The following is a 17,296-nucleotide window of genomic DNA, read 5'->3' on the forward strand; positions in this document are numbered from 1 at the left end:
CTATAACGCTCGAATGAGCGCTGTACACATGCATGCGCATTCAAAAGCATGTATGTGCGAACGTGCGAAGTGGGTTAAAACACGACACTCTCGGTGATAAAGCTTGTGCTTTGGCCGCAGTGACTATACCGTTCTTGTATGCGCGCAGGTGCCGTAGGTGTCCGACGCGGGTGCTTGCACCGTGTCTCCGAAGGGCGCACCGCACGATGCCAGGATGGGTAGCTCGATTGCAGGACCGACAGCTCTCCCCGGAGTAACGAACTGACCTTTAAAGCCGCTAGGGCCTACCTCTCGCACCGTTCGTTGTTGCCATCGACACTCTACATTTGCTTCACGCCATGACCCACTATGGGGCACGTATAACACCGCCGTGGTGGCTTATAGCGGCTATGGCGTTGTGCTACTATAAGCACGAGGTCGCGGGATCGAATCCTGGCCGCGGCGACTGCACCTCCAATGGGGCGAAATGTAAAAATGCCCGTGTACCGTGCAGTGGGTGCACGTTAAAGAACCTCAGGTGGTCAAAATAAACCTACAGTCCCCCACCATGGCGTACCTCATAGTCAAATCGTGGTTTCGGCAAGTAATACCCAAGAATTTCATTTTTTTCGTTGTGGCGCACGTATACAGCTGAGGAATGCTGCGGGACAGTCGCGCGGAAGTTTTAGAGGACGCTGCTCACCTAAGACTTCTTTTGTGTAAGGCTCTTCATTCGTTCCACAATATCGCATAGTTTAGTGCTCCGCTGAGGAGATGTGTAGAAGCATCGCGCTCCTGCAAAGGGCGAATATGTGCATCGCTGCGCCCTTATTGCGACGATGAACTGAATTGAAAACTGAATGGTCCTGTTCCTTTGGAGAGAGAGAGAGAGAGAGAGAGAGAGAGAGAGAGAGAGAGAGAGAGAGAGAGTCTTGATAGGCGGCTTTTCGACGTGAACAAGTATAGTCATGCATAAACCACTTCTGTCTTACGCTGGAACGGTTGTATCTCGTAAGTGGCACACCGTGCCAAGTTTTGTCGTGAAGTGAGAAACTTATTGACCTGAAGTGAATGGCTTTGCCTCATGGTTTGTACAGTCACGGCGCTATCAGCAGCGTACATCTGTGGGGAATTGCGTTAGCGTCCGCTCACGTGTAGACAAGCCAATATACGGTTGTCATTGCTGAAAACTGTGGCATACCGTCGGATGCCACAGTTTAGCAATTTTATACAGTATATATATATATATATATATATATATATATATATATATATATATATATATATATATATATATATATATATATATAGTTTGGACGAATTTGTTAGAATGCATACTTGACTTGAAGCGCAAAAAGAAAGAGAAAACACGCCTTTTGTGCTTCAGGTATACATTTGCTCTTACGAATGTCAGTTCGTGACACCTAAAGGAAGTTTAGCTCTGTGCGAATTCCACACTCTATAGTATATATATATATATATATATATATATATATATATATATATATATATATATATATATATATATATATATATATATAGTGACTGATCTCTTGTGTTTACGGCGACTCTGTAGAGTGTGGAATTCGCGCAGAGCTAAACTTCCTTTAGGTGTCACGAACTGTCATTCGTTAGAGCAAATGTATACTTGAAGCACAAGAAACGTGTTTTTCTCTTTCTTTTTGCGCTTCAAGTCGAGTATGCATTCTAACAAATTCGTCCAAATTTCAGCTTTTATAAGCAAATGCACTTTGGAGCACGTGCTCGGTTTCTGTTGACAAGAACGTCGCGCGGTAGATTTCCCTCTCCTCATTCGAACATTTACTGAGACTTTGAGGGGCATAGCGAATATTTATTGACTTCCGGACACACACATTTCCGGCCCTTCTTCGGGTATGATTTTGTGGATCGACCTTGCCAAGTTCCGCTATATTGTCAAATCCGCCGCATTGTCAGCTCTGATTGGCCTAACAGGCAGCGATCCCGTCTCTGTTTGGATTAGCACGCCCACGTGGAGGTTCCTTATAGGCCAGAACATCGTCCTGGGGCTACTGCAGGTGCGGGCCTGGTGCACGGTAAAAGGTGACGGAAGATGGAGAGGACCTTGAGGCAAGCCTGAACTAATTTTAAATTGGTGACGGTATATGCGAAGTTCTGTTTACACCAAATGCCGCGCTGGAAGCCTGCAATGATAGAAAACGGACCGCATGCGCTGCGCCGGGCGTCTCTCTGCGTCATCATCCGTCTTGCCAGCGCCTGGGAGCGCGCTGCACGAGCCCAGCTTCCTCGATACGTGCACGCGCTTGCATTCCAACAATCCTTATAAGTGGGTGTGCCTACAACTTGCCGTCGCGCTCGTTCGCCGTTGCAAGCAATACTGCACGCGGGCCGACGCGCATCTTGTCGTCCACTTCCTGGAGGTCGCCTCTCGGGTCTGCCCAAGAAAACGCCGCACCAGCGCTGTGCACCGCCACGCGCCTCGGCACGGGCGCGCGCGCTGCATACTAATTAGGGGTGGCTCGCAATAATCCCATGCTAATTGCAGTCGTAAGGCCAGGGAACAACGAGAGGATGGATAGAGATGGAAATAGCGAGCGCGGCATCGCGTTCGTGTTGCAAGGGCGCGTCTGCACGCCTCAATGAGCCCCCTGGGCGCGTTCGTATATGCATGCGTGCGCGAGCACGTGGACGAGGAGCGCGTGAAACGCAGGCGGCGCGCGCTGTGTTGCGCTGTGCGCGCACTCCTTTCCTGTATATGCCCTCCGCAGGCATCCAAACTTATTCGTATTTCTTGATAACGTTTCCGTTCGCGAAGAAATGCGCTTTGCGTCGCTCGTTTCTTGTTTGCCGATTTCTCGTCGCCTGCTTGATGAGGGAAACGAGTATGCTGATCGGTAAACCAGTTCCTGCTCTCCTCCTATATCGTTAGTGCTCGGCCAACTTCGTTGTTTTCTGCTGCCGTATGGTTCGCCGGCCGATCCGGTTTTGCAAACGCGCGCGCCATCATGCACTTGATGGGCTGCAGAGCGCCCGAGCATTGCTTCCTCCTAATCGTTCCGCTCCGCACGAGGTTCAAAGAACCTCGCGGCCGGGAGTACGCACCTGTGTGCCCTTTTGTTTACGAGTATACGTGGTTTGCTGTTTTGTTCTGCCTCATGCCTGGCTGTATAACGCTGCGCACGTGTTGTGCTGAAGCAAACGGAGAGATAACGAGTACGGCCGACGCACAGTTCGAGGAACTCGAGCTGAATATTTAATGGCTCGCAGTAAGTTAACTAACGCTGGCCGCGGAACCACCCACAGCGAACGTAGGTCGAGGGCCTGAGGAGAAGAGTTGGTGGGTCAGCGCGCATGCGAACAATCTAGTGACCGTTGCCAGTGTTTCTCGGACCAGCGTGCGATTGAAGCATGTCACAGTGTGCATTTCGGAGCGCGAACGCCTGGCAGCAACTTTAGCTACAGAGAGTCAACCACGTGCGAGAGTCGTGGAATGAAGTCGCCGCAGGACTTAGCCGGCTTGTGTTTATGCGTCTTATGAATACGGATCAGTCGTTTAGTGGCGTATAGCCGTGAGCACAAGCCGGGCTGAAAGAGAGAATCGGAGGGAGAGAATGACCGTACGTGGCTCCTTTTGTTGCCTGGATGGAGCAAGTGCAAGTTCAACTGCGGCCCGTATAGAACATGGCCGACGCTAGCGATTCACAATGAGATTCTTTCAGTACATTCATGGGCAACGCCTGGAACCCTTTGCCCGTCCCAGTAGTGCTTAGCGGGTCCAATTGGAATTGATTTCGCCTCAGAAACGAAGCTTCCTACAACACCGTGGGAACAAAAGGGCGGGACCAATGGTATTTTCTGTTCAGCGAGCTACTCCAAGAAATTACTTGACTAGGATCTTGAGCTCTTGAATTAGCCCAGAGAAAGCCAGCTGCAGAAGCATACAAATGTATTAGGCGCATATGAGCCATTCCGTGGGATAGAACTGGAATTTCTTCTTCGTCAGTCACCTTTTCTTCTTTCTTTAATGCGTTAGCGTTAGGAGTGTGTCAAAATGGAAAAATAGGTTTGTGTGAAGTGTAGCAAGCTGGTCACGTGATGGAGGTGGAGCGGGGAACTTATGGTGGTCTTTTAATGCTCACGCATTAAAAGGCAATGCCGAAGCACAGATCTTATATGTGTCGTGCTGATTTGCCAACTGCAGTGAGCACTGTGTTGAACAAGGCCATCGGTCTCATACAGGAGGCTGACGTTAACATAGTATAGTGATTTCAAGTCTACTAGATATTAAATGCGTGAGGGCGATGCCGGTGGCTTGCACAAATATTTTAACTATTGGTACTTAGATATTTTGGGGTGACATTGGGTTGGCCGTACGCGAGCACTCTTATGTTTTAATTCCCACTCCAAGCGATCAGATAGTGAGAAGATTTTCAAATTCAATCGGGAAATTCGCAGATGCCTTTTTCTTCTCCTCGAGCGAAAACCCAATACAGCCAAAATATAGTTCATAACACGTACAAAATCGCGCCTGATGATGTACATCGCATGTTTGCGTAGCCAAGAGAAATTTCCGCCTACTGTAGTTATCACTGCGTAGTAAGGCTATACAGTAGTTCTCCGACGACCTTGACATCACGTTAATTCTACGGAGAACGAGCTAAAGTATCTCCAAATAGTTCGGCAGCGCGCGAGGTCAACACATTCAAGCAGCGCCGCACCGGTTCGCACAAGCAAGAGAGGAGGAATTGCTCGCCGCGCGCTCTTTCCTCTTCGCCCGATGAAGAACTAGACAAACCGTCAGAAGCTCTGTCACTGCAGCGGTTTACTTGACTGATACCGGACGTTCTGGAGTGAGGAATTACATCCATGATCTTCTTTGGTATTTTGAAGCGTTTTAACATTAAGACATGCGGAGTTATGCTGTTGATGTTTCTGTCTTTTTTTTTTACTTCATTACCTGAAAGCTTTTTTATGAGAACCTGTGAAATGAGGCGCATTGTCACAGAACGCTGCCGTCGTTTAATCTGCTTTTCCCATGCATCAAGCTTTTGTGCAGCCGTGCCTTTATTACGTGGATGCGTATCAAATATAACGAATTCATCGAAACGGAGAACGAACTTTGTTATAAGCTGTATTTCGTTAAAAGCGGGATTTTCTACAACAGCCACATTAACGCTGGCCCACAAACCCAGAGGCTCGTAAATAGTATGTCGAAACAAGACGCTGCTCGATAGTGACGACTCGACAGTTCAAGATTGTGCACGCTCCCGTCCGCGAGCATCCGCGAGCTATCATCGTGTGATAGCCATAATGCCGAGGAGCTGCTGCAACGTGACGGTGTGACCTTCGTATAGCAGGTTAACCCTCTCCAGACTGACAAAAAGAAAAGTGACAACAGTGATGCCAACGTCTACGCAGCGCCGAGAAGCTCCGTGAGGATTTCCTTATACGCGCTAAGCGAAGTCATACGGGGTGCTACTATGTAACAAATAATCCTCATAACTGCCAAATGCCGAGTGGAGCACAGCGCTACCACTCGGCTGATGAAGACACGTTCTTCGGTGATACCTGCCATAAAGAGGGATTTCAGAAGCAAATCTTCACTACAGTGCCTTCGTGTATACGCCGAGCGGATTTGGTTGCAACATTTTCGCACAGGAAGCGCCGTGGGGTACCATCCACTTTCTAGATTCGATGTCGAGTCTGGGAGGGACGTTCCAGAATACTTTAAAAAAAATTTAATTATGGGGTTTTACGTGCCAAAACCACTTTCTGATTATGAGGCACGCCGTAGTTGGGGACTCCGGAAATTTCGACCACCTGGTGTTCTTTAACGTGCACCTAAATCTAAGTACACGGGTGTTAATCGCATTTCGCCCCCATCGAAATGCGGTCGGCGTGGCCGGGATTCGATCCCGCGACCTCGTGCTCAGCAGCCCAACACCATAGCCACTGAGCAACCACGGCGGGTCAGAATACTTTTGTTGGAGTGTGTAGCATACTTAGCCCTCTTCAGGCGCATGCTCAGGAATGGTGGTCATGGTCAGGATGTGCGTTGCTGTCGTCTAGAGGCTGGACGCTCACATTGGCTCGTCAGCCTTTGTTATTTTCTCAGGTACAAACAGCTGAAGCGGAAAGACTCTCTATCCGTTGCATAATATGGGTTTGACTCGAGAAAGCAGCGGTTAACGACTTCTCACAAAAAAAAAGAAGTCACTGACTATTTAGCGATAAATTCGAGAGAAATGCGTCAGCACTACGTAGCACCGCTTTGGGGTCCCGAATTCATCATTTAAACAGAGGTAATCACATTGCAAAAGAGTGTTGTTCAGGGGAAGCATCGATTACGTATAAACTTATGAACATCTGTCTCGATGACTGCGGAAACTCGCTGTCAAAACGCTGGGGTGAAGAAGCGCGGCAGCGAGCGAATTGACCTTCGTGCTGCGTGTCGCATCAACGCGAACTAAGCCGCGAAGACGCAGCGCGCGGCGGAGTCTGTCCCCGTTACAGATCGCTTTCAAGATAAACTGTCCGGGGCCGCGGACGGATTGGCGCGCGTGGCCGACCAAGCCGCTCGGAGTAGATCGAGCCTCCTCCCCCCCCCCCTTTTCCCCTGAGCCTAGCTCGCGACGGAAGACGGCGCACTTCGTCCCCGCTTTCCTCTATTGCGTGCGCGAGATGCCGGCTCACTCTCGCACGCTTTTACTCCCACATACACTGGAATCCGTGACTGCAGCATGCGGCGCGCCGCGACGATTTTGTCGTCCTTATTGAACTTCACGGCAGCGGCAGAAATGCGCCTGGAGTGTTTATATAATTGCTATCACAACAATAAAAAAGAAAAACTACGTGCAGGTATTGTGCTTGATGTCCCTGGTTTGGCTGTCACTTGTGCCGAGTTGGGATGCTTCGTCGCATCGAAAACTGGCTGTCAGCAACATGACAAGCCCGGGAGGTCGGACATGTCCGGGAGATCGCACATAGCGTATGGCGGGACGGGTCGTCGAGTCAGCTCACCTGCGTCGCAGCAGGTGCACGGGTTGACTCACTCGACCTGCTCGTTCGATTGGGAGCCCCGCGCGGTGTGAGAGAGGAAGCAGCTCGCGGTTAATCGCGCTATGCCGCCGCCGAATTCGATCACGTTCGGGCTTCGGCTTCGTAGCAGGTGCATCCCGAGCGTTCCTCCTTTCTCGTATATGTGACTTCGCGCACATGATGATTGTTTCAAGCAACGCGGCCAAATACGGGAGGGAGTTCGAAGCCATTCTCGAGCCGTTTCGTGCTGTCAGCTGGTCTCCGCGGTATCCCAAAATATTTTGCTGCGTTCATCGGGGCCGCAGCATCGACGCTGTTGCGTGTTCTGCATAAATCCCTGACGATCATCGACAAGGGCGGGTCCTGCGGGTCGCTGTGCAGTGCGCCGCGGGCCCGGGCGCAGGGCTGTAGCGCGCTGGGGGCTTCTCGTCGGTGCGCGAGAGCGCGTGCGCGCAGGCAAGGGTCCCGTTGCTGGGGCAACCTTCTCGTGCCCTTCAAAATCCCCGCTGCCCGCTGCGCTGTCGTCGCAACATCCTGACATCGCCCCGAACGGCGTGACCTCGAAATTGATGGCGCCGGCGGATGATCACGGCCTTTCTTTATTTCTTCGGACCCTGTGCGGGGTAGGGGCGGTGGGAAGCCCGCCTGCTCTGGCGCTGCCGAGTTGACGGCTACTTCCATCTGCGGCGCCCTCCTTCGCCTTCCGCAGATCTGCGCCGAGATCTGCGGAACGCGTTAATTTGATTGCTTCGGGCCGGACCCCACGGTGGCGAGAGACTCCGCCGGGCGTATGGCCTCGACCGAGGATATGCACCACGTGGTGTATGTCATAGAGAGAACGGGTCCTCACTTTGTTCATATTAATGGTATAGTGTTCTAGATGGATGATGTGGCTCTATAGACGCAGGTGGATAGAGAGCTAAAAGGATAGGAAGAAGGTATAGAGAGAGATAGGGACACAGACTAACGACCACGGCCGTTACCGCACGCTATCACAGCACAGGATCACCTGCAGCGCAACGAACACTAATTCAGGCCACATCCGCGTGTGTAGGTCTATTTTTCTTAAAAACTGTATCAGTGCCTTCATCACTCTTCGCTGCGATGGTTTATGATGCCAGAATTGCAAAATCGTTTGCTTTGATAATGGCATGTTATACCATTATCAGAGCCAACGAGTTTGGAATGCCGCCATCATAAGCTGTACTAGCTCACTTTGATATATCAAAGTGAGCTAGCACAGTTGCGAACAGTCGTCTCTGTGCACTGTATACTGAGGACAGTCGCAGAAAACGTCTTGAAATGTCTCCTCGTGACCACAGTCACACGTATAGCGTCGAAGCCTGTTCCATGCGAAGAAGAGAAGCCTTTCTAAAGGCCACTCTTAGCCACATAGCCGGCAAAGCAGGGTGGCCTCACGCCGACTGAGTCCAGTTGCGATGCGAAGGTGGAGTGAGGAGCCCAGGTGGCGTAGCCGGTTGTTTTGAAAATTTGGGGTGTTCCACATGGCGAACGCGATGTCTCGTGCAAGCACTCGAAGTTTTCATAGCTCCTCCGCATGGGAGCCCATCGCAAGTTCGTCAGATAGGGTACCAATAAAAGCTGGTAGCTAGCGCTTGTCACCGGTGTCAGAGGGCACATGCAGAGAGGAAGGGCGAATAAACGATCATTGCAAGGTCCCTGTCTTGACGTGCCTGGCGCTTTTAGCTGTGGCTGCGTGTAGTCGAGAGCTGAATACCGAATGGCGAAGCCGACTTGACCAGCAAAGAAAGGGATCGGATGGAAACGCGTGCCCTGGACGTCCAAGCGGCATCGATAGAAGTTATTGCGGCAAATATTTAGTATAGCTAAGCGTCGCCGTGAGCAGAGAGCGTAAACTTTTATTTCAAATCAGCAAGATTTCAGTCCGGCGTCTTTTAGTGGGTCTGGGCACCCGCCGCGGACGCGGTTCCGAGACCTTGTCTCGAAGCGGCTTCCTCAGCTCGCTGGACGGCCCAGAGTTGTGCTGTCAGGTCAGAACTGAGCAGTGCGGTCATCCAGCGTGACTGGAGGCTGGCGGTGGAAGAGACGGAGGGGTCGGCACTGCCCGACTTGTTTGTTAGGTCCCGACACTCCCATAACATGTGATTTAGTGTGGCAACCTCGCCACACGATGTGCATCTGTTTGTAGTGTACATGTCTGGATACATGGCGTGCATGAGTCTGGGGTTTCTGTAAGAGTCTGTTTGTAATTGTCTGAAGTGTACTGCTTGCGTCCTGTCTAACCTAGCGTGAGGGAATGGGTATATGCGTCTTTGTAATTGGTAGTGTGCCGTGATGTCGTGAAAATTGGTCATACGATCCTCCCATGCCCAGACGTTCGCAGTACCCCGCGGGGGCTCTTCCTCCGATGCTGCTCGGTGAGTCAGGCCTCGAGCAACGCCGTGAGCAGTTCTAGTTTAATTTCGTTCGTTTGTCCTTGCGTAGCGACGTAGCAGTCGATACGGTGTCGCGTGCTGCTCGCTGTGACACCGCCCGACAAGCCGTGTCGCACACTCAGGATGACATTAATATGCCATACGGCGTCTGTCAATTCACCGTCTCCCGGGTTTGTGTCTCTGCCAGCTGGCGGCGGACATCATGGTAGCGTTCAACACCGATTCCAGCAATGTAGCCGTCGTGGTTATACTCAGCCAAGCACTTGGATCGAAGTCCCGCACTTTATGCAAGCAGCAGATACTTTTGCAACTCCACCACCGAGGTTATGCATCATCCATGACGATGACTCCGTCCCAAGATGCCGCACGATCGCTGCTCCTCTGGTGTACGTCTTCCGGGACTCCGGCGTACGTGTCACGCTGTGCTAATGTATCCTTTAGCTTACTGATGCATACAGCACGGCGATCGAAAATGCCGGTGCTATGAGCGGAAAGTTTTCAAGACACCTGCACGTTCGGGCCGGTGATAAAAGTGTTCTTATTAACTGCTGACGATTTCGTGATCTGTGAGTTGCTGCAGGGGGCTAATGACCTGTTTTGGGGCTGTTGTCTTGAGATCCCCGCGCCCACTGTGGCGGTCATTCGCAGGCAACGCCGTAACTCGGACTGCGTCGGCGTTTCCGCCGGCGGCGGTGCCCGACTCGAGGAGTCCTTCCGCCGACAATGCCGCCAACTGCGGTCGCCGGTCCTGGGACGGGCGGCCCCGCGGGACCGGCGCTAGGGCCCCGCCCCGGCTCGCCTCCCCGACCGCCGAGCGACATCTCGCCTCCCTGCTGCAGCAGCTGCGTCGGGAACGGTGAGTGAGAACTTCGTTGACGGAGTGCTGACATGGCACTTACGACTCTTCGTCGTTTTTCTGCATTAGATGAAGGTCCTAGACTTGGAAGCCCTAGAAACAACGCGGGTAATCTTCAGAGCCGCAGCCTAAATAATTTGCTGTTGTAGGTTTTCGGCAAACGAGTTTCGGTTTCGCTTCTCGCTCGGGCATCAGTTATATGCTGCTACATTGGACGCGCGACCGAGCAAGTCGGAGCGAGTGCCAGGACGTCGCGAACAGAGGACAGAGAGGTAATAGGAAACTATTTACATGAAAATACAATAAATACAATATAGCGAGTAAGTCAGAGTGCATCCATGACAAGGCATGCTTCCTGCCCGATCGTCGCGCGCCGATTCCGAGAGTCCATAACTTCAGGGGGTAATCCAGGCGTTATCTATTGTTTGGTCTGTTTTTCTGAAACTGTGGTTTAAAATTGTGCCCGTTTAATCTTTTAAGCCTGGCTAAGTTAGCCTATTTCACTCTGTTATCATTGCTTGTTCGCCAGTGACGTTTTGTTATAATATTATTGTAATGTTGTAATGTGTTATTGTAATAATGTTAAGTAGTACTCATGGCAACACTGGCAGTCTGACAGTTTTCCCTTTGGCGGTTTTGCAACTCCATACTATCAGATCTCCTGCAACTCCGCATCGTCTTTTCTTGTACTAATTGACAGTAAATTAATGAATATAGAAAAATAGGTGGAATCGGTTGGTGCGGGACAAGGGTGATTGGAGATCGCAGGGAGAGGCCTTCTTCCTGCAGCGGGCATAAAACAGGCTGCTGCTGCTGCTGGTGATGATGAATATATAATAAAAAAAAGGGGGCCGTTGACCTTCCTAGATGCATATCACTAGTCGGAAGGCGCAGGTTTTCACAATTACCGGAACTACAACCTGGCCCTGACGGAACAAATCTGACACTGTGCACACATGCGCTCGGAAACGACTATCTTGTTGGTTTTCTTCTTCTTTCTTTGTAAACTCCGCAGCCTCCCTTCTCGAATGTCTGAAAAAAAATATAGAAAAAAATATCCGAGAAGCAGTGACCTCTTGTGGAATGTGGCCCCACTGCCCGCTTCTTTAACGGCTTCTGTTCTGCCCTTTCTCGTTATCAACGCTTTCCTTTCCTCTTCACCGCGCTGCCTAACAAGTTGCATCTTTTATGCATTTTTTTTTCTGTTTATTATCTGGTGGAGCGGCTGCGGTCTACGCCTGCAAATCCCGCGGTCGAGTCCGCGGATCGCTGCCCGATTATGGCTCCTCTGCACGGGGCGCGCTCGACAACCGCCGCGTCGACTTCTGTAGCCGCAGTTTAACGAGTTTTATTTACTGCTTCCCTCGTGATAACGAACGTACGTGTCTCGCGCTGCGGCCTATACGTCGCCGCCTTCCTCCTCTCCGCCCTCTCTTTTCCCTTCTGCTTCAAGAAAAATTATCGTCCACTCCATTTGGCGGTGGTTTGTCTCTCCCGAAACAACTGCGCAGCGATCTATTATAAGCTGCCGTTTAGGGCGATTTGCGATAAGCTTGTGTACGCACTTCTCGGAGTCCGTGTTCGCGCTATAACGCTATCGTGCAGGTGCTAAGAGTGAACGAGTACTGCGCGGGAAAAAAGAATGAAAAATGAAGAAGGACCGCGGAGGGACAGCTTCGGTGGAGGCTGATCGCCGCAAAAGACGCACACTAAAAAAGAATCGCAATTGTGCGTTCAACCTTGCCGTGGAACAGAGGCCCGTGTGCTTTGTGGCGGTGAAAAATAAATGCGAATAATAATAATAATAATAATAATAATAATAATAATAATAATAATAATAATAATAATAATAATAAATCACGTCATTGGACATTGACGATTTGCACTGCCGTTCGGGAATGCCTATTTGATTCAAGACGATTTCCTTGCTAAATCATTAGAACATTACCGTATATAAGTGATATCGAAGCTTTCTTGGCGAAACCACTAGGAATTTGCTGAACATGGCTGCAGCTTGGTGCTTTCGTTGTCTTGTCGAGTGGCTCACACACAGGACGGTAATCGTATAACGAATCGGGTTAAGTACATATTCATGTATACTATATACCCTTGGGATGTATATCTTGTGCCTGGCTCTCTTCCCGGCGGAATCACACAATCAAACAACAAACGTCACATAAATAGCCTCACTGCAACGAACACACACCATTCAAGTGCACGATATACCTTTCTTAGAGCGAAGCCATTCGATGCCTTGCCGTGCTTGGCGCATCTTCTCGGTCGGTTTAATCCCAACCAAAGTTGGCCGCCATCCTAGAGAAAAGCCTTTTCTAACGAGGCTGATCCCGGAAATGGTGTACTGAAAACTGGGCCCATACCGAAGGCAGTGTAATGCGTGGATCACGCGTCTTGCTGATTTGCCGCGCAAGCACATAGTCGTTATGCCGCAAAACGCGATGCAGAAGATGAACATGTTCTATAGCATTTAACAGTTTCAGGAAAGCTTATCTTCCAAAAGAATGCATGATCCATTCTACTTTGTGACAGTAGATGACTGTAGAAGCTGTTTAGCAAACGACTAAGTGGTGACACAGAATTTTGAACAAAGGTACGAACACATTTATTGTCTTCATCGGCGGTCATCGTGACGAAAGGTACGCACACATTTATTTTTATACATTCGCGTTCATTCGTGTTACACATTCGTTATATACATTCGTGTTTTCATTTCGCGATGTATTGAGGCAAAGAATTTGAGACCGAAATCACCGCAACGACTGGCCAGTGCCGTCCACGCCTTTGCAGAGGGAGGGTCAGTATGCGAACGCTGGCATGATGAGCGCCATCGGAGCCAGCTGTGGAAGACGACGACGACAAAGGCGCGAGAAGTGGCACGAGTGCGAGGGGCAGTGTGGGAACGCTGGCGTGATGAGCGGCAACGGAGCCAACTGTGGAAGATGGTGACAACGACGAACGCGCGAGAAGTGGCAGGAGCCATTGCTGATGATGGTAGTTTTTGCTCGCACACATGGAAAATGTCACGGAACCCTAGCCATAAACAGCTTCGCTGTAACATATTTCAACGTGCGCTTTGGACCTGAATAGTTTACCCGCCGCGGTAGCTTGGTAACCGGTAGCTTCGTAACCGGCGATATGGCCATTGAGTTACTGACCTTGAGGTCGTGAGTTCGATCCCGGTCCTTCTGTGGGTGCGAAATGCAAAAACTTGCGCGTATTAGGTTTAGGTGCAGGTTAAAGAATGCCAGACAGCCATAATTAATCCGGAATCCTCATAATCAGATATATATATATATATATATATATATATAAACACGAGAAGAAAGGGGGTTAACCGAGGGGCCCGATTTTTATTAGTCATATCATGAGAAGCCAACAAACATTGACACCAAGGACAGCATAGAGGAAATTACTTGTGCTTAACAAATGAAATAAAGAAACGACAAATTAAGGCAAATCAAAGTGCATAAAAAACAACTTGCCGCAGGTGGGAACCGAACCCACAAACTCCGCATTTCGCGTGCGATGCTCTACCAATATATATATATATATATATATATATATATATATATATATATATATATATATATATATATATATATATATATATATATATATATATATATATATATAATGAGAAGCCAACAAACACTGACACCAAGTACAACATAGGGGAAATTGCATGTGCTTAATAAATTAAATAAAGTAATGATAAATTAATGGAAATTAAAGTGGATGAAAAAACAACTTGCCGCAGGTGGGAACCGAACCCACAACCTTCGCATGTCGCGTGCGATGCTCTACCAATTGAGCTACCGCGGCGGCGTTTCCCCATCCACTTTCTTGGGTATTTATGTGTACTAGTAGAACCCTGGGAGTGTTAGCCAGCGCCCCCACTCACAGACCTTGGCGGCGGACGTGGAACGTGGACGTGGAACGTGTTTTTTCATCCACTTTAATTTACATTAATTTATTATTACTTTATTTCATTTATTAAGCACATGCAATTTCCCCTATGTTGTACTTGGTGTCAGTGTTTGTTGGCTTCTCATTATATGACTAATAATTACTGGGTCCCTCGGTTAACCCCCTTTCTTCTCGTTTATTACTTAACGAGGGTCTCGAATCCGGCAACATTGATGCCTTCAGGTAGCATATGTGGGTTTATTGACCAGTTCCCTTCACCCGTAAAGATCACGTTTTCGTGACGCCTGCGGCAAATAAGACGTTCCACGTCCGCCGCCAAGGTCTGTGAGTGGGGGCGCTGGCTAACACTCCCAGGGTTCTACTAGTACACATAAATACCCAAGAAAGTGAATGGGGAAACGCCGCCGCGGTAGCTCAATTGGTAGAGCATCGCACGCGACATGCGAAGGTTGTGGGATCGGTTCCCACCTGCGGCAAGTTGTTTTTTCATCCACTTTAATTTCCATTAATTTATCATTACTTTATTTCATTTATTAAGCACATGCAATTTCCCCTATGTTGTACTTGGTGTCAGTGTTTGTTGGCTTCTCATCATATGACTAATAATTATTGGGTCCCTCGGTTAACCCCCTTTCTTCTCGTTTATATATATATATATATATATATATATATATATATATATATATATATATATATATATATATATATATATTGTCGCGAAGCACTTTGAGCAGTAAGCGTTCGCGACTAGAGGTAGTGTAGCCGACCGAGCACCGAAACAAGGTTGTTCTTTCTCGTCGTCGTTGTCTCTCTCCTAGCCACAGCCCCACTGCTCCCTATTTTACAGTACAGTTATCTCCCCCGCGGAGAAGGAAGCCGTCCCGGCGACCTACGGGAGGACAGCACAGGCGGATCATAGTAGGGCTTGAGACGCTGGGCATGCACAATTTCGCGTCCACGACGGCGATGATCCAAAGGTAGCTCGAGGTGTTCCACAATATAGTTGACTGGAGACGTTTGTTTCATCACGCGGTATGGGCTTTGGTACTTCGACGCGAGTTTCGGTGACAGTCCAGTGGTAGAGGCTGGCACCCAAAGCCGCACTAGCGAGCCAGGAGCATAGGATACAGGAGAGGAGAGCCTCGGTAGGACTAGTCTCCTCAGGCATGGGAGATGTGACAGGGATCGTCCGGCTTCGGAGTTCCAGGTGGGCAATAAGTCCAGCACCTCCACCAAATGTCGCGAAGCACTTTGAGCAGTAAGCGTTCGCGACTAGAACGTTGGAGCAGCGAGAGGTAGTGTAGCCGACCGAGCACCGAAACAAGGTTGTTCTTTCTCGTCGTCGTTGTCTCTCTCCTAGCCACAGCCCCACTGCTCCCTATTTTACAGTACAATATATATATATATTCTTCCGCAAGCACGACTCCTTTAAATAGAGGTGCGACTGATACAATATCGCGCGCGATATTGTTACACGCTGTTCGGATATTTATCGCGGCCCAGCTTATTTAGGAAAATCACGTGTCGAACTGTGCATGCATCCCACCCGCGCTGAGAGCTGTTTCGCGCCTGGAGGAGCCAGCCTCCATTCGCACGAAACGCGTCGGGGCGCCTGAGAACAGCCGGGCAGAGAGAACGAGATCGTGCTCTCCGATACTGTGCGTGCGTTTGCGTTCGTGTACGGCGACGGCGGCGCCGCCGCAGTGGCGCCCGTTCCACTTCGCCGACCTGCCGCAGCACACGAGATCGCCCCGCTGCCGCATCCTCGCGACTGCTTGCCTCGCTTGCGGATGCGCGGAAGTGCGTCTCGCTGTGAGGACGCGCGAGAGCGCTGCGGCGATGGTGTGGCAGCGCGGCGTCGCCTATTATACACACGCGGTTGGGACACTCTTGTATAGACGAGCGCACGCCAAGTTTCGCCCGAGACGCCAGCGCTCGTTTCTCCCCTGGCGGCACGGTTTCCAATCCCCCGGGGGTTTGCTTCCGCCGGTTCCCTTCGCTCGCGCTGAGCCAGAGGAGGCCAGGCTGAGCGCGCGCTGCACGCGAAAAAGGTGTAGCTTTCCGTCGCCGCTTCTCTTCGCGGTCGCGCCCGCGTTCAGTTCGCGCTGCGCGCGAAACGTCTCTTGTTTGCGACGGCGCCTCTTCGGATGACCGGAAATTATTATTGTGTTGTTAACTGTCACGACAGCAATGTAAACATGAAAAGGTTGATGCCACCAGTGAAATTATACCGATTCACAAGAAAATGGTACGAAAGAAGCAGACGACAGACATGGATTACTGCGGTGCGCCGAGCGAAGTAAACATCTGGCAAACGAAGCGAGATCGTTTATTGATCACTCCTGAGTGTATGACGGTTTCTATATCTAACCCACGTGAAATTAATAATTACTCGGTACATAATCCTTTTATTCATACAAAAACTTTAAGTTCAACGAGTGCTTGTCCTGTCTTCTTTCTCGTGTTTCGTTTGTGTGTGCGCTGTCTAAGAATGGAAACCACGTCTGTTGTATGCGCTAGCAGTGGCCGAAGTTCACGCGTGCCGAGAAATTGAATATGTGCATGATGCATTGAACATGACCGGAGTTCATTCCCGCTTCACCATCGCACCGATCGATCGGGTTACTGGACGATACACACCCGCGTCTTGGTCGCGCCGGCATTGCTGAAGCAGGAATGATTAATAATACTTTCAACTTCCGTCTCTTGAGTACTGTTAAAAAATGACCAAGCTGTCTACATTGCTGCCTCTATTCCATATTGTAGGGGACGTACTAGTTAAAGTTGTGTGCGCATGTCGTACTTGTGCTATGCAGCGATATATCTTGTTTATTTCCGCACAGTGTCGATAGAAGTCCGTTGTCGCCATCAGAGACAACACGGATTTGTAGCAAACATAATGTGAGAAACTGCAAAAATGACTTTAGCTCGTAGGTGCCGTATGTATGTGCCGCATCGTATGTGCTGACGATTTTTCCGGCGGCACATACGATGTCGTTTCCAATTACCTGCTCAGCGTCCCTTACATGGTTAAGCAGACGCTGCCCTTTCGCCGCATTGC

At 49.8% G+C, this 17,296-nt stretch overlaps 1 protein-coding gene across 1 annotated transcript in view; it reads left to right on the forward strand.

Annotated features, from left to right (window-relative positions):
* The window catches only part of LOC139059365 (mucin-4-like), a 140,795-nt gene that overhangs the window by 12,258 nt on the left and 111,241 nt on the right, over positions 1-17,296 (forward strand). Inside the window, exon 3 of the mRNA XM_070537668.1 lies at positions 10,083-10,290. Coding sequence (XP_070393769.1) covers positions 10,083-10,290 — 208 coding nt within the window. The remainder of the gene's footprint in view (positions 1-10,082; positions 10,291-17,296) is intronic.

Source organism: Dermacentor albipictus, chromosome 4, assembly GCF_038994185.2.
Source record: "Dermacentor albipictus isolate Rhodes 1998 colony chromosome 4, USDA_Dalb.pri_finalv2, whole genome shotgun sequence".
Classification (NCBI taxonomy): domain Eukaryota; kingdom Metazoa; phylum Arthropoda; class Arachnida; order Ixodida; family Ixodidae; genus Dermacentor; species Dermacentor albipictus.